This window comes from Asparagus officinalis, chromosome 1 (assembly GCF_001876935.1).
Source record: "Asparagus officinalis chromosome 1, Aspof.V1, whole genome shotgun sequence".
Taxonomy (NCBI): domain Eukaryota; kingdom Viridiplantae; phylum Streptophyta; class Magnoliopsida; order Asparagales; family Asparagaceae; genus Asparagus; species Asparagus officinalis.
The window spans coordinates 112,594,230-112,616,429 of NC_033794.1; the positions used below are offsets into that span (position 1 = coordinate 112,594,230).

At 36.2% G+C, this 22,200-nt stretch overlaps 2 protein-coding genes across 3 annotated transcripts; both read left to right on the top strand.

The window, feature by feature from the left end:
• LOC109829015 (chaperone protein dnaJ A6, chloroplastic-like) lies at positions 3,825-13,265 on the top strand. Of its 2 annotated transcripts, none has more exons than XM_020396054.1 (8): positions 3,825-3,928; positions 6,130-6,281; positions 7,903-8,044; positions 8,185-8,242; positions 11,412-11,454; positions 11,891-11,939; positions 12,015-12,095; positions 12,182-13,265. In XM_020396054.1, the coding sequence occupies exons 2-8, from the start codon at positions 6,151-6,153 to the stop codon at positions 13,046-13,048; spliced, it is 1,371 nt and encodes a 456-aa protein (XP_020251643.1). In that variant the 5' UTR covers positions 3,825-3,928; positions 6,130-6,150; the 3' UTR covers positions 13,049-13,265. The 2 variants fall into 2 exon arrangements, with proteins under 2 accessions (XP_020251643.1, XP_020251644.1); XM_020396055.1 differs by having other exon boundaries at positions 7,915-8,044.
• On the top strand, positions 14,495-20,858 carry LOC109829016 (peptidyl-prolyl cis-trans isomerase CYP38, chloroplastic). The gene is made up of 7 exons (XM_020396056.1): positions 14,495-14,729; positions 16,747-17,034; positions 17,399-17,598; positions 18,935-19,170; positions 19,411-19,553; positions 19,684-19,755; positions 20,444-20,858. Exons 1-7 carry the CDS (start codon positions 14,571-14,573, stop codon positions 20,669-20,671), a joined length of 1,326 nt encoding a protein of 441 aa, XP_020251645.1. The 5' UTR covers positions 14,495-14,570; the 3' UTR covers positions 20,672-20,858.

The following is a 22,200-nucleotide window of genomic DNA, read 5'->3' on the forward strand; positions in this document are numbered from 1 at the left end:
CGCCAGCCTCTCCCCGAACTCCACCTCCCTTCAGCCCGCCGACAACTTCTCCCCCATCTCACGCCGCCCACGACAGCCTCCGTCGACCCCCTGCAGCTCCTCTGACCGCCCCTCAACCCTGTAGCCGTCGTCGACCATCAGATCCGACAACCACACTCCAGATCTGCTCCTTCGGATCTGCTCCAGTCAACGCCACCCGAGATCCAGCGTCGACTCGTTCGACAAAACCCCCGAGGCAAGATCCCGTTGCTCAGTTTGTCATTCTTTACATTTCAGATTGTTATGAATTATCTGTATATTTTGAATTGTGATATAAATATTATCTGTGTGGGTTGTTTAGTGAAATAATAATAATTAAATCATAACAAAGTGATAAATAGTATTTTCAGAATAATTATTATGAATTAAAAGAATTTATTTCTACCGCGGAATCATTTTTGGATAATTATGTTAATTAAAAAGAATTTATTTGAGAACGGAATCATTTAGAAAAATTATAATAATTTAAAAGGAATTATTTTGGAAACAGATTCATTTTTGATAATTATGATGATTTAAAAGAATTTATTTGCAAAAAGAATTATTTATTTTAGATTTAAATTAAATTATGATTTTGTGTTGGTAGTTGTACACTATGACATTTCATGTGCAAAACATTCACGATTTTCGATTTCAGTTTTAATCGTAGTCATATTGAATATTATTTAGCTGCGTATAATTTTTATGAGTGGTTTTAAGATTCGGATAACTAGATATTATTGAAACCGGAAATGCATGCATGTTTTACTGTTTATGATTGTATTTTATGTTTTGCGTTCTATTTTAATGTATTTGCATAGAAGTAGTCATATTATTATTGCTCCTGATTGTGTTTGAGAACCATTAGTAGTTCATGACTTAGTGGCCTTGTGCATCATGAAGAGACTTAGTGACATGTGTGGGTGTGTTGACTGAGTTTAGGTGGTGAACCAGAGTTTTAATAGGAATTATGATCGTTAATTTGGAAAATACAAGAGAGTTGGGATAGGGAAGTCATGGTTCATGTGATCGGATAAGGCTGTTGATGTATCTTTCAGACTTGCACCAGTGAACCGTTTCGCACCGGGGTTAGTTTGTTGAGCCAAGTGAATCGTTTCGCACTTGGTCAGTGAAATCGTTTCGACACCAGAGTTTTGCTTGAGTTCGGACCAGGCTGAAATCGGATTGCGTGTAGTCCTCTCACAGAACAGTTTCGCGGGTTTGGATGCACGTAGGAAATTTGTGAACAGCTAATTATCCGGTGATATGAGCATTGACTCTGTGTGAGATATGGACCAGTGACCTGTTATAGAATGGCTAGTTACATGACCTTGTTACTTAAGGTGATTAAGATTCTTGTGAGATGTAGGTTAGTTGTATTCTTTTCATACATAGATTAGGGTTAATATTTAATTATCTACAATTTAAGACATATGGTATATACATGAGGGTTTTCTTATTTGGATTATTTCGCTCGATGTATTACGTTTCTTGTTGTAGATTTTTAAGTATTAATTCAATCTATTTGTATGACATGGTTACTTGGATGATTATTCTGATTGCTCGCTGCATGACCTCGTCATCACCCGATTAATTTTTGGATTCTTTGATTATTATATGCTAATAGTGGGTTTCATCTAGTTTTTAGTATTCCGGTTGCAAGTTTCTATTTATTATTACTGTTTCGCCTTGGTCGTTCGACCGTTTTCTTTTCTCCCTTGTGGGATCTTGCCGTGTGCCATGCACGCTGACGTATACTTGTTTTCTCTGGTGTACGTCATACTTAGAGGAAGAACAGGTTCAGCTGGGAGATCGCCAGGAGCCGAAGTATTCTCAGCAGGAGTGCCTTGTAGATGGAGCAGAAGAACAAGTTGAAGCTTAGTTATTCCTTTCAGTTTATTTTCGTAGCATTTCCTTTTTCGTCTGATCATTGTATTTTATATTCTTCAGTATTTCATTCAGATAGTTTATATAAGGGCATGTTGACCCGAATATTATGTCTCGGATGTTATCCTATTTCTGATATGATATTTTTATTCTGAGTTTGTCTATTATATTCTTGCTGATTGTGATCGGGGACCTGTAACTTCGCATTGTATTTATGTATTTGACGCCTAGCGTATTGGATTGAAAAGAAAAAAAAGGGGAAAAAATGATAGTGTACATTTTTTCTCAATCTAATACGTCGCGGGCTTGTTCACGTTCCGATTCCCCTGTATTTTGGGAAGCGGAACATGACATAGGTAAGTCCTCAAAGGGTACTACAGCTGTTTATTTAATACCCCCCATAATACACACGTTGGACTTATTAAGAGTAAAACTCAGCCTAACCAGCTATATCATAAGTGCATCGTCATCATAGAGAAGGGGTAGTAGCACAAGCTACATAGTGATATATGAATATATATGGGTCGATGCTCCACACGAGTGTCACTAGTCCAGCTTGTTTCTACCACATTGAACCAACATTGGGACTAAGTCTCCAAATAAGGGTTGGGTTACCACTTTTTATAATGCTATTTTTTCAAATAACATGAAAATTCAAATTAGATTTGGATACATTTATTTACTATCAATTCGATTGTCAACATGAAAATTTAAATTCGGTATAACCTATTAAAACATGCATTAAAGATAATAAATAACTACAATGCTAAAGTAGAGACATAAATGGGCAAAAACTATCAAAGTAATTAAAATTGAGGAATAAATTTTAGTAAAGAAATAAATTAAAATATTTAATCATGACATTTAACCATGTGGGTATACATGCATAAAATGTAAAATGTAGTGTGTGTATACGTGTTATAATAAATATAATGCAATTAACAATCCGTGCTTTGCATGGATATGAAATACTAGTATCTTTACCCGGCAGTGACTATAAAATGAAATTTGTATTTGATTGAGACCTACAGCTTGCAGCTGCGGGTGACTGGACTTATATGTTGCTGTTATCAATAAACTGAGTTTTTTTAATTAAAATTTATTCTTCTTCTATGGTTCATTATAGGAGTGTTTATGAAAGGCTTAAATTCCACTTAAATATCATAAAAATTCCATTATAAAACACATACATATATAAGCTGAGCTATATTTTGCAGCAGAAATATACCTTAAGTTTCTTAAATATAGTTCGTCACTATCTTCTGTTAACCTTCTGTTAACGTGACATGATAATATTTGAAAAAATATTTCCACATGATAATCACATGACATTTTCAAAGATAATTTAACTCTATTGATTGCTATTGTTACTATTGTATCTTTTCCCATTCTAGTGAAAATTATCTCGTTCGATGTGGAATCATAAATTAGAAAAATTCTCTCTTGTTTTCTCCAATCATTTGCAAGAGAGCATGAAGTCAATCTCCAGAGTTCAGAGTTTCAACTGCTTCATCAAGTTATGGCTCATTACCTCAATTATCTCTTATTCTTCTCCAAATTTTGATATAATGTCCCTTCTCAAGTTTCAATTCTGGACCCAAATTTCTAACTTCTCAAATTAGGGCATGATTAATTTTTTTCCAAACAAAAAAAAAGGGACTGGGGAGTAATTACGCTAAGTGTAATAACATCTTTCCACCATTGGCGTTATATAGTTTACAATGGTGGAGAACTTAAGGTATTTTTGTGCTGCAGGAGACAGCTGAGAATATTTGTGTGCTACATGCATAATGAAAATTTAATGGTATTTAAGTGAAATGTAGCATTGTAAAATGCAATACTTAAATAACCGGGGTGAAAGTGTAAAATAAGCTTTTAATAAGATAAAAATCGAGAAATGGGGCTGGCCATCTCAAGGCTTCCAACGCTAGTAGAATCTTCTATTCTCAGAGAAAGATCTCTCTCGAAGTTCCGTAAATTTCTCTCAGCCCCCCTCAATCTCACTTAACGTTCCTTGCTGCAGGTACTAAATCCTGTTCATCTCTCTCTCTCTCTCTCTCTCTCTGCTTTGAGTATTGAACCCTTTTATACCCCTCTCCATTTCTGTTCTCGTTTTTATTTCAAGTCTTTGGTGCGATTAATTGATTTGGGCAATCTTATAATGTCCATACTTTAAAGATAATTAATATCGGAATTGGGTCTTGTTCTTATTAATGTTGTTTCTGTTTGATCTGTATCTTGAATTTGTTTAAGTACCCATTTCAATGTATGCAAGGGTTTAATTTGTGCAATGAGCTGAAAGGCCCAGAACCTAACAAGATGAGACTTTGGGTCAAAATTAGTCTGGGCTTAGGGCAGTGCAGCTTTAGGACATTTTTTTGGGCTGCTTAGGCTTTGGGAGACGAGAGTAGAGGATTAGGCTATCTCTTGCTAGGGCTCTACATTTTTATTCATAATGGCACCATGCTAGCTTTTAGTACTCCACAAAACAAATCTTGATCGAACCTATACGTGCATAAGGGATATGATCTACTCTTGGTAAGATTTCATATGGGTTTTGATGTACTCTTTATCTTCAGGAAGTGGTCTGGCAACTTATGAAGGTTGAAGAGGATACTAGGTTAGTTGAGCCACTTGAGTGCAATTAATGAAAATAGCATTTCATTCTTCTTAACAATAAGTCTGTTAGATATCTCAGTTCAGCATACTGTCGCTCTATGTTTGCATACAACTACATTTATTTCGGTTAAGAAAATGATTTAGATGCATGGGATTCTAAATTAATGCGAGATAAAAGGTACTTCAGTTATGATTTTACAATGTCTAACGAATCTGCTGAGGGCGCAACGAGAATAAAATGAGCTCAAATTCTAAAGATTATGATTTGATTCAAGAGTGCAGTCTACATAGCTCCATATTTACTTATAGCATGGAATGAGCTAGCTCTCCAATATCTACCCATATTTCGTCAAAGTTATCCCAAAAAGGAAGAGTACCTTGCCTTTATATGAATCTGAAATGATTTGAGAAGTCAACTTTTGGTGTCTTCGATGAGCTTTAATTTATTCATGGACGAAGATCATCGAAGAAGATGTTCTCAAATCCTTAATAACATCCATCATGCCATTGCTTCAGTATCAAACATGAAAGACGAACTGCGATCCTGTGGGACATTGAATATTACCATTTACCAATGTATGTTTTTCCTTATCAACTAAAACCAGGCTGATTACGGTTCAAGCTTCTTATCTTTTCATCACAAAGATCATCAATCTCGGCTATTGGTTAGAGTTGACTTTAGACAAAATGGTGTTGGAAACTAGTCATCCGTACATAGTTGTACATAGTTATACTCTTGGTAGGTTTCAAATCAGACTGATGAAAAAATGTGATGTTAATTATGGATTTTCAGGGTTTATTGTAAGCAGTCAGCAGTGCAATATGCTGGATTTTTTTTCCTTTCTCATCCATGAGAAGGATATCAAAAGAAGTCCACCCCTTTGTGTTCATCTTGCATTTTATTGTTGAATGCAATTAGGTTTAGCTATTCTAGAATCTTTCATATTCAAGAGAATTTTGTACAGCTTCTCCTTTCTTATGTGAACATTTTAAACATTAAGAGAATTTGAGGATAGTTGGTCCATGTAAGTTGTGTGAGGAAATTTATCCCTTGTATTGGGGGAGGGGTGGAAAGGGACAGGTCTACTTTATATTTACACAAAGAAAGACAAGAAAAAAGGAAGATAAAATTTCATGATTATTGATGTAGGCTAGGATTCCTCCCTCTAGTCCTTTGAGTTTGGCAGCTATTCAGAGAGCTGGCTGTTTGACAAATGGTTACAGAATCTGGTCAATTCCATGGAACCTGTTCTTCAACTGACCCCTATCATAAAGAATCCTTGATAGTAAGGAGAAGGATGGTGATGAGTAACATTCTGAGAAAGTTGTTCTTTATATAGGAGTTATGCACCACCATTGCCATGAACGTTTTCAACCATAGTTACCATACTATTGATTGCTTTAGACCAACGCCTTTTATTTTATCTAGCTTCATATATTAAAATATTCATGAGATGGTTTATGCTTGTCTTGTTTGATTGTATACCTTTCCATTGTGTTTCGAGATTCCTACCTGTATCTGAATCTTCTTTGCTCAATATAACTTCCGAACTTCTTTATGGTGTTCACAAGGGGTCAATTTTTATGATTATTATATTGACGCAGATATCTTTGGAAGTCTATCTAATGGTGACTGTGCCATGTGGAGGTATATGCATGCCACAACTCGGAACCAGATCGAGTGTAATGCTTAGATCAGCAACTCAACAAGTGGTGGCATGTTGTTTTGCAGATAACTCAAGGGTCTCTCATTTTGGGTAAGCACTGTTTGTGCTCTTTCTTTTCACTGAAAATATTCACTTTCAGTCCTTTTTAACTGGTACATGTTATGATCTCCCAATAGTTTGTGAATTTCGGTAACCTAATTTATTAAATGCTGGTGCTGCTGCTGTATATGCTTCTTGCTTTCCCCCCTTCTTCTTCTTCTTCTTCTTCTTCCATGTTTTTTTTCCTTTTTGCATCATTCATATTACAGACTTCATATGGTTCTCATTCATATCACACAATGTATTTTATGTTAGCCACTATTTTTAATATGTTTTGACATTTCTTAGAACTTTTGTTTTTATCCTTTTGGCACAAATTAATTATCCATACCTGCCAAGAGAAGGATATTTTATGCTTTTGCTATTAGAACTGATTATGTAAACTATTAGATATGAAGGCAGAAACTTTAAAGTGTTGCTAAATAAATAATTAAACACAATGTCAAAGTATGAGTGTTTCTGTTTTTAATCTTCATGCCATGGCTTACACTTCGCTGATGTCATCTGTCAACCCTATTTTTCACTTGGTTCAGAAAGTTTCGTGATGATGATGTCTGGCTGAAACTAAATTTGTACTGATATTGATCATAGGCTCTTGAAAGCTTGTATGAGATTTTGTATTCGCTTTAAGAAGCCTACATCTTATAGAAAGTAGATGGTCTTGAATTAAAACCTTGGACCATTTAGTTGATGGTGGCATGTGAAATTAATGCAAAACTAAGATAATTATTGAATAATTAATCTTATTTTTTAATTTGGTTGTAATAATGAAGGAATGAGAAGAAATTGGAAGAACAGAAGGGTTCTAATAGGTGTAAGGACCATGTACTTTTATGTTCTATTGTAACAGCTGCAAAATGTTCAATATCAAGGGCAGATGAGGTGCTCATGCATTAGGACAAAATTTACTGTTATATGATGGATTCTTGATAGCAAGGCCTGCCTTGCGCTTTATGTTTCATCCTTCTCTTCAATGAACTTTTTGATTATACCGTGCATGTGCATCAGTATATCACCACATATTAGCTGGGTGATTGCTTAACTAAAACTATTGAAGTGAATTTAGATGATAAATGTCTGGTAACAGGAAAAATTCCACCAATAGAACAGGAATTTGAACTCCCAGAATATGAAGCATTTCTCTTGTTAATTCCCATTTTGTGTTGTATACAGCAGATAGTTGCCAGCTTTCATGGTTTTCTTCTTTCCTCCTTAGATTCATTATGCACGCAATTGGCTTCTATTTCTTTATATGATGAACTGCTTTATGTCATGCGCAAGGACTATGTTTAAATATGTATAGAGAATGGAGAGTTGCAAAACATAAATAAATAATCTCAGTGAAGCATATTTTTAATAAAAAATTGAAAACAGACCCACGAAGGTAAGTAAGTGCATTTACAAGCTGACAAGAACTAGCTGCTACTGTGACCCTTCCGGTTATTCTTTCTTAATGGCTTAAAGTTTAAACTTCAATATCGCACTGCTCCAAGATAAAGTAGATATATTTTTCCCAAGTTGACACAAAGTAACTGTTGTAATTGCATTTTGTCGCTTTCACTTATCAGATTTTTTTCAATTTTTATCTTTATTGTTAACTGGTATAGTGTTATACCTTAAACAGAGAAAAAGGTTTGACATCCTCACACGCGAGCTTCTTTGCTCCAGTCTCTCCATCTTACTTCTTTAAACATGGACGATCCCAAAACTCGTATCGACATAGGGGATCTCAGCTTATTATTAGGGCTGATGCTGTGAGTACTGCTATTATTTCTTGATTATGGTAATATGTATTAGCTTCTGTAATGGATGCAGTAACTATTATCTTTCTTTAATGAGCTAAAGATCCTTATTATTTTCTTATGAAATCTATCCTGTGGGCTTCTTTATTCAGGATTACTATTCTATCCTTGGTGTCTCAAGAAATGCGAGCAAATCTGAAATAAAAAGTGGTCAGTGCCTTCCGCTAAAACCTTTTGTCTTACTGAACTCTTTACTGTTTTTGGTTATTCTCATTTTGGTTTCCAGTTAATATATTGTTTACTTCTTGCAATTGGTTTTTGCGTATGAGATGAACTAACCCCTCTCCCTCACTAAACGGGGGGAAAATAGAGGAAGGGGGAAAGTAAGCACCAAAGCTAGGTATTATGGTCATTATCACTCCCTTATGGAACATAACTCAATGGAAGTTCCTTGAAAATTCTGACATATGTTACCTAGCTTCTTGATGTGAGCCCTTTAAATCAGTGCTAATTCCGTGGCAAGGAAATTATGAACAAGAGTAGGGCTTGTCATAATTCATAGTAAGCCAAGTGGCAACTGGAAGATCTACCTCGCTAGCTATACACTTCATAGTTTGCCATGTTATGCACAAATGAGCTCATAAAAATTTCTTTAGAGAAGACTAGTCCTAAATATGTTGGGCGTACACATCAGCAATGCCCCTGGAGCTTCAGCCGTGCCCCTGGAGCTTTTTAAGTAAGCAGGAGTCCTGATTTCTTCTTGAAATATTTTGGTTTTTCTGTAAGACATAGTTTTGATCATCCTGGCTTGTGTTCTAAAAAAACTGCTTAAGAATGTGAACATGTTTAAAGGATGCTTAATAAAGCAGCACTTGCATAGTATTGTAATGACCTTACTACATTGGGGCCATTAATTTATGTGCTGGTACTTTAGTTGTTATTGAGTATCTATCCTAACCCACTGCGAATTAATTTGCACTATATAAATTTTCTCACAGCGAGAGGTGCATGTGACAACTTCAGGACAACTCGTCTGTGCTCTGACTTTCCCTCTGAGATACTTAACAGGGGTTTGGTTGACCCTTTTAGTTTGATTATTATGAAGCTTTATGTCATAGTAAAGATGCTCAAAGGAAAACAAAATATTTAGCTTCAGATATTCAGATGGATTTTTCCTTTCAAATATCATTTTTGTTTGTGAGTATGTACATAGACCATTAGAATATCACACGTTGAATCGTCAGATCTTTGTTTTTACCTTGAGTGCTTCTAAAGTGTTTAGCACGTTGAGTAATCTTTTTTTTTCTTTTTTTTGGTACGACTTGCAAGGAACCTTGGCTCAGTACCAGCCAAATAAACCCAAGTTCTGGGGCCCTGCAGTCTAGACACAGGTGAATAGCACAATTGTTGTAGTGCCTAATAAGTAATAATTATAAATTGGGGATATGCATGCTGTAGACACGAATCAACCCTTGACCTTTTGAGCCAAGGCCCCAAGTCCCAACCACTCGGCCACTTGCGGAGGGTTTGAGTAATATTTGTGAATAATCTTGAAATAGTTTTAAAAAAATCTTTATTTATAATATTTAGCGAGGTACTGTATTGTTTTGCAAAATGATTTACTAAGAGATAGGAAGTAGTATGTAGCCCTCATCAGTTCCTTTAATAGCTTATTTTACTATTGGAGCTTTCGCCTCAAAAACATTATTCCATGTATAGATAAGTATATACATTGATATAGGTTTAGTTACTTCCTAAAAATTTTATAGCCAAATCATTCCATGACAATCACATAAATGTCCATTCAAATAAACCTGATCAGGGCTATGTGAAGTTTGTAAAAATAAAAAAATTCAAAGTCTTGCCGAACTGCCCCCCCCCCCCCCCCCCAATCCCATCAATATTGGTACCCAAAATGAGCAGACTAAATATCAAGTTGGTTACTTCAGGAGTGTAGAACTTTTGAGTCTAACAAAAGAGATTTTTTAATTATTCAGATGAAGATCAAATGTTTGAATTCATATTTTTATGCTTTGGCATGTAGATCTAAGTAAATACTATTTTCGGTCATCCATTTTGTGCTACTGAATGTATGAGCCATTTAAAATGCATTATCTTTGTTCGTAATTAACTAAATACTATAGATCGCTTTCAATGGAGGGGATCAGTATAAAATAGATGCTTCAGTATCGAATGCCAACAGGATGTGTTTAGCTTCGATGCTTTTTCAAAGGACCCAAGTCTCTGCACAAAATATGTATTATCATGTGTGCGTGCGTGCGTGTGTGATAAGCCTTTTTTTTTAAGAACAAACACAAATGTTTTTCCTGTCTTTCAAACTTCATGACTGGTCATCCATATAGACATTTCCTGATCTTGTATGTCATGCTATAAAACACAGACAAAATTTATGCTTTTTGCAAGTACTCTACATAACCCATCTACTCATTCCCTTGTTCTATATATAAACGGGCGCTCGTGTTGTAACTATTAGACAAATGAGTTAGAGATCTTCAAAACCATATGCCTATGCGTGCTTTGCAATGTGTAAACCAAGAAACAATGTAGATCATCCATTAAAGCGGCCCATACTATAGTTTCCATGCTGGAATAAAATTTAAGTTTGTTTTTGGGGAATTTTAAAGGCTTACCCATGTTTATGTATACGTTTTCCCATGTATGAAAAAATGTGCATATGTATGCATGCATGCATGTATAAACAATATATGTACGCAAACTATGTATATATTTATATATGACTGTATATGTGTCGAACATATCTTTCAGTAACAGCAGGCTTAAATTCCTGTGCTGTATTTATATACATTTGGGTATTCATATGGTGTTCCACATCTCTTTCATATAGAGAATCTGATTAGAAAGGATAAGGGAATTGTTTAAGTGAGCTCCTGAATAGGATTTGTATGTATGTGAACCATCTCTTCTATAGTAGGACTAGGTTTACATTAGTGTGCTAACTTTTTATGTTATGTTAACACAAATTTGTGTACGAGTCATCTGCTTGGATTTTAGACCATATTTTGGTGACCATAAACAACATTTAATAAAGCGTAATCTAAAGCAAGAAGATTCAAAATGTTTGAAAGTGGATATCTTATTCTTCTCATGGCAATCAATTGTTATCTTCCTGAAAATTTCGTTTGGATGATGGATGCTCTACAATTATCATGGAAGAAAGTTCAAAGTATTCATGGTATATACCTAGTAATACTAAGAAACCTTAAATTTCTGTTTCTTGAAGCAACATCAATTACAATACTTATATGTCTGGAATTTTACATGCAAATATTCTTGTCATGACACCTTAGATGCGTATTTGTTTACTAAACTAAGATTTAATGTTATGTTTTGTTGCCAGCTTATCGGAAGCTTGCCAGGAGTTATCACCCAGATGTGAACAAGTGAGTAAAAGATTTATATATTTCTTTTTGATGTATTTGTAATATCTGACATATTAAATGAAAGCTTCTTTCAAAATAAAATTCTTACCAAGGTACTATGCAGTAGTGTCTTTGCCATGATTAGCTATGTCAATTCACTATCGTGGTATTTACGAATCCGAATGCTTAATAGTATGGAGTGAGAATTTTGAAATGAAATTCTCACCGACTATCAAATAGAGCTTCCATATATCAATTAATCATTTCTTGGAATAAACCAAGGTTCTCTTATTAATTTCTCAAGAAAAAAAAGAAAGAAAAAGAAAAAAAACACTACACAGGTCTTGCATAATCCTTGGTTATGGATTGATACACACATACTCACAGTTTAATCTAAGATTTTTGGGATATCACGATCGTGCTAGTTCTCATTTCTGCGATTATTTCCTCATCTCAGAGAACCCGGAGCAGAGCAGAAGTTCAAGGATATCAGCAATGCCTACGAGGTCAGCCATAACTCTCCATCTGCTTTTATTCAAACAAAACAGTATCATTGACATTAACTCGGTTCCTCTCTGTAGGTCTTGTCAGATGATGAGAAGCGATCTCTCTATGACAAATATGGAGAGGCTGGGCTCAAGGGCTCCGGTATGGGCACGGGGGTAAGTTTCTTTGGATGAGAAAATGTTGGATACCTTGGCTTATGTGTTTTAATCAACTCTGTTAAAAAAAATCATTCTCATTCCAGGACTTCAGCAACCCGTTTGATATCTTCGAGTCGTTATTTGAAGGAATGGGTGGCATGGGCGGAATGGGTGGGATGGGTGGGATGGGTGGAGGCAGGGCTTCTCGCAATCGCCCCATGCAGGGCGAGGACGAGAGCTACAGTCTCATCCTAAATTTTAAAGATGCCGTCTTCGGTATTGAGAAAGAGATTGAGATCACCCGTCTTGAGGTCTGCAATACCTGTGACGGCTCTGGCGCCAAGCCTGGAACAAAACCTACAAAATGCAGCACCTGCGGCGGCCAAGGCCAGGTTGTCTCATCAGCGAGAACCCCGTTGGGCGTATTCCAACAGGTCATGACTTGCTCGACCTGTAACGGAACAGGAGAGAGTTTCACGGCGTGCAACACCTGTAAAGGTGACGGTCGAGTGAGGAAGACGAAGCGGATTAGCTTGAAGGTCCCAGCTGGAGTGGATTCCGGGAGCCGGCTTAGGGTTAGGTCGGAGGGGAACGCTGGGAGGAGAGGTGGCCCCCCTGGAGATTTGTATGTATTTATTGAAGTACTGTCAGATCCGGTACTGAAAAGGGACGGAACAAACGTGCTCTACACGTGTAAAGTTTCGTATATTGACGCGATACTGGGGACAGCGACAAAGGTGCCGACAGTTGATGGGATGGTGGAGCTGAAGATTCCGGCTGGAACACAGCCAGGGACGACACTGGTAATGGCGAAGAAAGGGGTGCCTTATTTGGGGAAGCCTAACATGAGAGGGGATCAGCTGGTTAGGGTTCAGGTGGAGATACCAAAGAGGTTGAGCAGTGAGGAGAGGAAGCTGATCGAAGAGCTGGCCAGTCTCAGTAAGGCAAAGACTGCAAATAGTACAAGATAGTTTTTAATGATTTTTTTGATGTACAACTACTTGGTATTCTTTACCATGTAAATGGTGTATTTTTAGTGTTAGTTGGATCAGATATAGGAATGCTATGTTTGTTGGTGAGAGAGAGGGAGAACGAGAGAGCAAGTTTTGCCTAGAATTTGAGCTTGGTGCAGATTTGTGAACTGTGTGAACTTGCATGTTGAGTATAAAAGTATAATTTTTCATTCTAGTGACTGCAACTTTGTAGTCTTGCTGCGTTAACGACCTGTTTGGTTTATGTTAAGGATCTGTTTGGTTTATGTAAGTATTAAAAGTAAGAAGTGGCTAAATATCACTTGAATACCATAAAGTTTTCATGTTCTGGCACTTAAATACCATAAGTTGTATTTTTCATCAAAAAAATTTAAATACCATAAGTTGTATTTTTCATCAAAAAAATGCGGTAAGTTGTCTGCCGTTAGAAAAGTGCTGATGGAGTTTGTTTTTGACGTGAGAACAAAAATGCCCTCCTCGTAATAATTTCCCCTGATAGTACAAGAAGCCCTAAAACTCCCAACTCTATGTTACTCTTCAAAAACTACAGGGTTGCAGTCCTTGATTTTGGATTTTGAGATCTAAAGAGGGAATTTTTAAATAGAAGATAGGTTGATAGGCTAGTAAATACAAGCAATAAATGAGTTAAGAGTAACTTAAATTTGTCATGTGAGAGTCATGTATGACTACCAAAAGGTACCAACTTGACCAACGGCGGGCGAACAAGCTATAATATTTTGTTGATACAATACAATTTATGGTTTTCAAGCGTTAGGACGTGGAAACTTCATGGTATTTAAGTGATATTTAGCTGTAATAAGTAGATCAAAATAGTGCTTTGAAGTTTGTGAAGTAGAAAAGAGCAGAAATATTTTATTTCCCCTGCAGATTTCATACGTATTTAAATAATACTTCTCTTCATTCGATTTGTTTTTTATTTGGGTTGCAAATATTTTATTTTTTATATGTTACTTCCAGTTACTATTCTTGTAGAAAAAGATGTAGTTAAAATTCAGAAATAAGCAGATAAGTATTAGAATGACCTTACGAAATTTTAGAAAAACAATCATCTATAATTTATATTTTTATTCTTGATGTGAACTTATAGCAATGCTTTTGTAATTAATCCTTACACGATCAAAAACATGGTATAGAAAGAAATCTCATACTAAGGACCCGTTTGGTTGCTGAAGAGGGCTTGAAAAAGCCTGCTAAAACTTTTGTCAGTTTTGACAGACTTTCTGTCCACGTCAACAACTTTTCAAACGTACCCTAAAGCTTTGCATAAAATTGTAATTTGGCACTTCTCAGAAACACTGACAAGTGGGCAACAACGCACTCCCGTGATCCAATCAATTTTCTCCACGTAGACAGGACTTATCCACATTCACCCGCTCACTGACCTCAACTCTATATTTCCCGCTATCCGCTTTCACAATCCTTTTATCTCCTCACGAATTTCAAAACCCTAGAAATCTCTGAAACCCTAATTTTCTCTCCAATGGCTTCTTCTTCTTCGCTTCTCTGCTGCCATTGCCGCTCCTCGTTCTCAGCTCCCAAGCCCTCTCTCTCCTCTCCGAGGAGGAATTGGGGCAGCCAGCGCCTGGGGTTTAAGTGCTCCTCGTCGAGATTTCCTCAATTGGAATCTGAGAAGGAACAGGTAATGGCTCCCTTTGTTGAGCTTGATTTTTGTTGCAAAATTTGTTTCTTTTTACTACAGGGAAAATGGTGAATTGAGCTGGTTGTAGACGAGAAGTTGTGAAAATTTTAAGTACATGCACTTGAGGAATTGAATTGTTCTAAATTTTTCTATTGGTGCATTAAATAGTTGTAGTTTAGGTTAATATGGTTAGGAGTATTGAAATGTTATGGAAAATATAATAGCCCTTCTGTTAAAGTAATATGCTCATCGTTTTTAAGTTCCAGTTCTCTTTGTCGTGGTTTTCTCAGTTTGAATCTGAGAAAGAGTAGGTGATGAGTTTTGAGTTGATTTGATTGGAAATGAGAATGGTGAGTTGACATGGGTATATGAGTGAGGATGAGACGTTGTGTAAAAGTAAATGCATTTGTGAGAATTGATTTATTGAAAAAGTTTTCTTTTTGTGCATTAAATTATTGGAGTTTAGGTGAATATGGTTACATGTATTGAAATTATCCTGATAATCTTAAACCTCTTGTGTTAAATTAAAATGCTCATCCTCTGACTTTTCATTTGGATGATCTGTCCTGAATTTATTTGTCTAAATGATTTTTCTCAACTGTTCGGGATAGAAACCTTGAACAATGTCAGGGGGAGAAGGGAGAGATGATTTTTGGATGGCTAGTAAGCAATAATTGATCCTTGTAGCAAAGATGGAAAATTCTACAAACTATTAAGATATGTTGATAATTAAAACCAGTGTTTTTAATCATGACCTACATGCTATGAAGTCGGGGCATGAATGACATACATGTAAACTACTTGAAATCCGGACATACTATAACTTGATAGACATAATTTCGAGTACTATGAATGAGAATCATTTTTTTGGAACTTTTGTCTAAACTGTTTTTAGTATATATTTTTTTATACTTACCTTAATCTTTTTATAGAGCTTCTCCAATTCAGTAATTTGATCCCTACTACCTTTTGGTGGAAAAAAAAAATGATTGGATGGTAAACCTTCATATTCTGTCCAATGAGCAAAAATGTATCCCTAGAAGTTTTACACTGAAATATGGACAAACTTCTTTTAATTTGTTTGTAAGAGACTATTGTGGTTATCCAAGAAAACAATAGTTTTAACTTCAGAACTTAAAAGGAATCACATATTAATGTTTGCAAGGTGTGAGGGCATCGTCAAAGATTTGTCCGGAATTGAAATTACAGATACAATTCTCATTTTCTGACTTTTTGCTTGACAAGGATATGGGTGTGATAGTAGTTGCATATGTCCTCCATCTTGTTATGGTCTTCATATTTGATTGGAATAGCGCCTTAATACTTGAATTGTAAAATTCTTGAACTTTTTTAAGTTTTGTAAGATAAGAGAACCCAATTTTGGTCCTCATAAGTAAAATACAATATCACTGGTCTTTGTTTTAGCCATTCCTTTAATGGGTTCCAATAAAGTCTGCCTGAGCAGTAAGTACAACCAATCCATCGTACCACCAATCCGTCTTCGCAAAGCTAAACTTATAGCTTTTGGCAGAGACCACAGGGTTATCTAAGATCAACCTTCATCTAATAAGAAAGTTGAATCACATTATGGTTGACATGTTCAGTCGGCTTATGAGCCTTGCCTTTAGTTTGAGTTTTTTTATGAAATAAAAGGGAATAATGTATGTTTATGTCAGGGGGCAATATGTGATTATGTTTATGTCAGGGGGCAATATGTGATTTTCCCTTTGACACTGATCTGGCATGAAAAACAGCTGTCCCTTTGAATGATATTTTAATAACACCAGTTGTATTCATTTAAGTGCATAGAGGTTGCCATTACTTATGATATGGACATCTAAGGGTTTGCAGCTGATGTCCAATGTAAGAACTAAGATGTCTTACATAAATGCAGTTAATTATTTTTGTTAATTCTGACACTTATAGGATATTGTGTGCTCTTTTCGTTTCTCTTGTTGTTTTTGTTGTAAGTACTCAATTTCAAGTTTCTCTGCTGATGCATTTTTTTTATTGACAGGAGAAGAGCTCATTTGGTCTCAAAGAGTGTGCATTTTCCCTAGCCCTAGCAATTGGATTGGTTACGGGTATTCCTCATTTGGATTGGGATGCACATGCATCGCCAGGACCTGTACTGCCTGATCTTGCAGTACTGATATCTGGGCCACCTATTAAAGATCCAGGTGCATTGTTAAGATATGCATTGCCTATTGATAATAAGGCCATCAGGGAAGTCCAAAAGCCGCTTGAGGATATCACTGATAGTCTGAAAATTTCTGGAGTCAAGGCTTTAGATTTAGTTGAGCGAGTAAGTAAATTCTTGCTGCATCTGATGAATTTTAGGCGCCTTTGGTGGTCTTTAGAGCTTGTATGTATAAATCACTGATATTTAGATTTTATGATTATGAAATATGATATTGAATTGATCCCTGTGAAAAGCTACATTCTGAATTTTTTTTCATCTTAAACATACGCACCATAAGAATTTTGATAAAATGTGTTAATTTATGGTTCCATTATTCTGTAAGTCAATTAACAATATCAATCATTTTACAAAGGAAAATCATTTGCATGAGTTCTCATTATGGATAGTTTAATTTCACACTTCAAAAATTTTTTATTTGTGTAGTGGTTGACTTCATCTGACACATTGCCATGTTTTTGAATAGTAGAATCTGAGGCAGTCTTCTCGTGCACTCAGCCAGGGGAGAACTATGATTCTGTCAGGTGTTGCTGAATCAAAAAGAGCAAATGGACAGGAACTGCTGGACAAGTTGGAAGTTGGAATGGAGGAGCTTCAGCGTATTGTTGAGGATAGAAATAGGGATGCAGTAGCCCCTAAGCAAAAGGAGCTTCTTCAATATGTTGGAGCGTAAGTACTAGCTATTAATCATTATTCCGTAGACTCATTAGTTATTCCAATAATTATAATGATTCTTATTCCAATACACAAGAATGATCCTTGATTCCAATTGGAGGCAACCAAGTGCCGGATTTGAAATTTGCTTGCTTCTTGCATTTTACTGGTTTGCATGACAACTTTGGATATTTAGTTATCAGGTCTTACTGTTTATCTGCATTACATCATCCATCTTGCCAGTTTCCAGGCTGTTTTTTGTAGAGTGAAAATGTGCATTTGTTCTATCCTCTTTAACGAGTAATTATGATTTTGTTATAAACCTTGTTCAATAGACTATGCTATTAAGATAGAGCTGGGTATGTGCGGTGCACATATTAGTAACTATCCATTTTGGTAAGAAAGCAAGAAACTATTCATAGATTGGTAGTTATAAATTGTAATCTATTTTTTTTTTATTGGCAAAGGACATATTTCCACTTCTTTGCCATGAGTGCCATGAGACATTCTAAAGACCAGCATGCTTGAAACCCTCTGTTCAAAATGTCTTGCTCTGTGTATTCCAAAGAAAAAAGCATACTCCTGGCTTAATTATTTAGAGGGATTTTAATAGGTCTTCAGTATAAAATGATGTGGAACTAACAACTTTGGACTGGATTTGAAGAGTTGGGTCTAAGAGAGGTTTATGTCAAAACTTGCATTCTCATTATTCATAGTAATGTACATAACATCAGCCTGAACAGTTAACCTTATTGATTGGGTATGCAAGTCTAAACAACTTGTATCATTCAACTCACTTCCTAGAGGAGTTTTTTTTTCTTTCAATCGTGGCAAGTCCACTAGAAGCGAATAATTCTTATTGGAGCAGGATTTTGTTCGTCTCTCCTCATGTGATCACTGTGACATGTTCTCCAGCAATTAGAACAAGTAATTCTTATATAATTTGGGATTCAGTTAGTCTCCCATTGTGATAGTCATGCCATTTTCTCTTGCTTTTTAGTGGGCCATAGCTCTTTGGCCTGTTGGATTGAATTCGACAAGAGCTTTCGTTATGTCATCAACAGGGTTTTTAGGGTATATTTCCCTGAATTAATGCTCTTGGTCATGAATTTTTTCTTTTTCTTTACTTCATATTTTGTGCTGAAAAGATCCTCTACATCTCCCTTCCTCCAGAATTATTTATGCAATGAAGTGTTTGCAGAATGTCAGTGCATGACCGTGAAAAACATTATCTTCTAATTTGAGACAGAGTACGAAAAGCATTTAGAGCCTTCTCAAAAGGCACAGTTCTCATATATACCCTTGTCATTGACTGCAGCTGAGATTCTCGTGGGACATTGCATTTCTGCAGTGTTGAAGAGGACATGGTGGATGGTTTCCCCTACGAAGTGCCTGAAGAGTACAAAGACATGCCACTTTTGAAAGGGAGGGCAACTGTAGATATGAAGGTTAAAATTAAGGACAATCCTAACATACAAGACTGTGTTTTCCGGATTGTTCTGGATGGGTACAACGCCCCGGTGACAGCAGGGAACTTTGTCGATTTAGTGGAGAGGCATTTCTATGATGGCATGGAAATTCAAAGAGGTAGAGCTGAACCTATGTTTTAAATCTTGTTATATTTCCAGTCAGATTTTAATCATGCAATATTTTAGTATGTGCACATGAAAGCCTCAAATATTCGCATGTTTGACTATTTCAAGGTGTCTAATTTAAGACTAAATTTAGATTTTGTGACTCTTTTGTTTTAATATTGTTATAGGCCCTGGATGGCAACTTTTATCTGGGTTCTTTGATACTTAAAGTTGGCATTTTTTCTTTCTGCAGCTGATGGCTTTGTTGTTCAAACTGGAGATCCTGAGGGCCCTGCAGAGGGTTTCATTGATCCAAGTACAGAAAAAATACGGACAATACCTTTAGAGATCATGGTCACTGGTGATAAAGCTCCTGTCTATGGTGAAACACTGGAAGTAAGTTGCACACACTGTTATACGTAGCCCTTTAATTTATTGCTTTAGGCATGCCTTACTTGTGTGCATTACAGTCGAGAACATTTTATCACCAATAGCCTCTAAATTTATTTCATCTTTGTTTTGTCAGGAGCTTGGACGATACAAAGCACAAACACGGCTTCCTTTCAATGCATTTGGGACTATGGCGATGGCTAGAGATGTAAGTATTTGGATCTGCCATCTGTTTAATAAAATAGCCAGGACCAAGCCAGTCTTCAAATTCCCAGTACTCAGATAATAATTGTTCATCCTTTAACTGATATACCTACAATAAGTCAAAGGACTGAATCACTTGTACATTACCTAACTGCAATTCATTCACTCTAAATTATTTACATATGCATAAATGTTTTATATTAAGTGCCTTGATATGAGTTATTCATCCTTACTTTCATTAACTATTAATAATACAAGCTAATAATAGTTTATTTGTTAATTTTCATTAACTTATTGCCGTGCATACTGTGTGAACATTATTTAATTGTATGCTCTGTTCTTTTTGGACACAAAATTTACCTGTTCTTTTTTGACACAAAATTTACCTGCGACTGAATTTTTTTATCTTAACAAGCAGTAGAATATATAACTAAGGCAGTTAATAATCAACATTCAACAACATACGGTGTGCACTTACATCAGAGCTACAGTCACATTGTCACTCGTTCTATTAGGATGCGTATCATCTCAGTTAATTTACTCACTTTATCTTGAGTATATCAAATTTGCAATAAATGATCCTTGATCAGTAAAAGTGACACATAAACCCGTATTTTGAAAGAATAAGATAAAAATTCCATTTTGAAATCTTTTTCTGGATTTAACCATGTTTATGAACAATGCTTTGACAGGAGTTTGAAGATAATTCAGCTTCCAGCCAAGTGTTCTGGCTTCTCAAAGAAAGTGAACTGACCCCAAGCAATGCAAATATCCTTGATGGGCGATATGCAGTGTTTGGATATGTCACAGAGAATGAGGATTACTTAGCAGATCTCAAGGTGGGGGACGTTATTGAATCGATTCAGGTTGTCTCTGGCCTTGAAAACCTTGCCAATCCAAGCTACAAAATTGCAGGCTAAGTTAAGCTGTATATTAGCTATTGTTCATGTCTTTTAGAGCGTCCATTTTTTGTCATCAGTTTGAAAATGTCTGTTAGGTCTGCTGTTTATTAGTTGTTATTTTGCACTTGAGGAATAAAATAATGTTACTCGTGGGAGTTCCAGTTGGAAATCTTCATTTATTGAACTTCTGGATGTTAATTATGTAGATTTTATTCAAGAGCAGTCAATTGGTTATGTAAATTTTATACTCCTTCGGCACTATTAGGCTTAAATCCCTTTTCAGGAAATAGAAAAATATGGGTCTTTGTAGCAATTTACAGCATAGGACTTATGCGTTTGTGGTACTGATGTAGTAGAAAATGATCTTGTAAATTTCAGTGTAGCAGAAAATTATCTTGCAGGTTAACTTATATTTCATTCATTTTGTTTACAGTGTCCATTTTTTGTCATCAGTTTGAAGATGTCAGTTGAATTTGTGCTTATGAGTTGTTAGTGTTTTGCACTTAATATAAATGATGATAATCTTATTTACTGACTTTCCTTTGAGGGAAATCTTCCTTGTATTGAAATTTTGTGTACTGTTTCTCTCTTCTTTTTTCCTCTCTCGCTTTTTCCCCCATCCCTGTGTTAAGCTTCTTATCTTATGTCTGTTGGCTTCGTTTCTTCCCCGTTGTTGTTTTCTTTTAGCGGCTGCAGCAAACACAGAGAACAAATAAAGGAGCAGTGCTTTTTGGTGGCTATTCAAAGAAGAAAAGCAAGTCTTTTGTAGATGTTCTTTGTTTTTAGCACTCCCTTTGAGAGAGTATTTGTGTGAGGGATCTGAGAGTTTGTGAGAGGGTTTTATTTGTGAGATTGTAAACCCCAATTGTATCTCTCCCTCTAATAGTAGATCTCCCTCTCCTTGCCCCGTGGACGTAGGCAATTTGCCGAACCACGTAAAATTTGTGTTCTTGCCGTGATTTGTAATAGCTTGTAGGTTCCCTCGACGCGCAGTCCTAGAGCTGACGAGAGGAAGAGCTGAAATCTCACTTTGATGAGATATCTGGCTTTTGGTTCTTGTTTCCTTTGAGAAACGAGAATTTCTTATCGATCTAATATCTTGTTGTGCACCTTGCGCACCGGAGGTGCTGCCGAAATTTCCGCTACGCACAACAAGTGGTATCAGAGCTCCGGGTTGGATTTAGGAGCCTGTTCAAAGGATTCGCTGAAGGATTCATATTTGAAGAATTAGATCGACAACATGGGAGAAACAAGCACATCGGGATCGTCTCTTTCAAAGGCGATACAGAGTTTGAGCATCAATAATACAAAAATTGATGTTCCGAAGTTCGACGGCAAGATCAATTTCGGTTTGTGGAGGTGTCAGGTGATGGACGCTTTGGATGCACAAAATTTGGAGGAGACTCTTGAGTTACAAGAGAAACCCGCTGATATGGATGGAAGAAAATGAATAGTAGGGCTTGTGGAGTTATTCGGTCATGCTTGACGCCGGATCTTATTTATGACGTAATGAACGAGACGTCGGCGAAGAGAATGTGGGAAACACT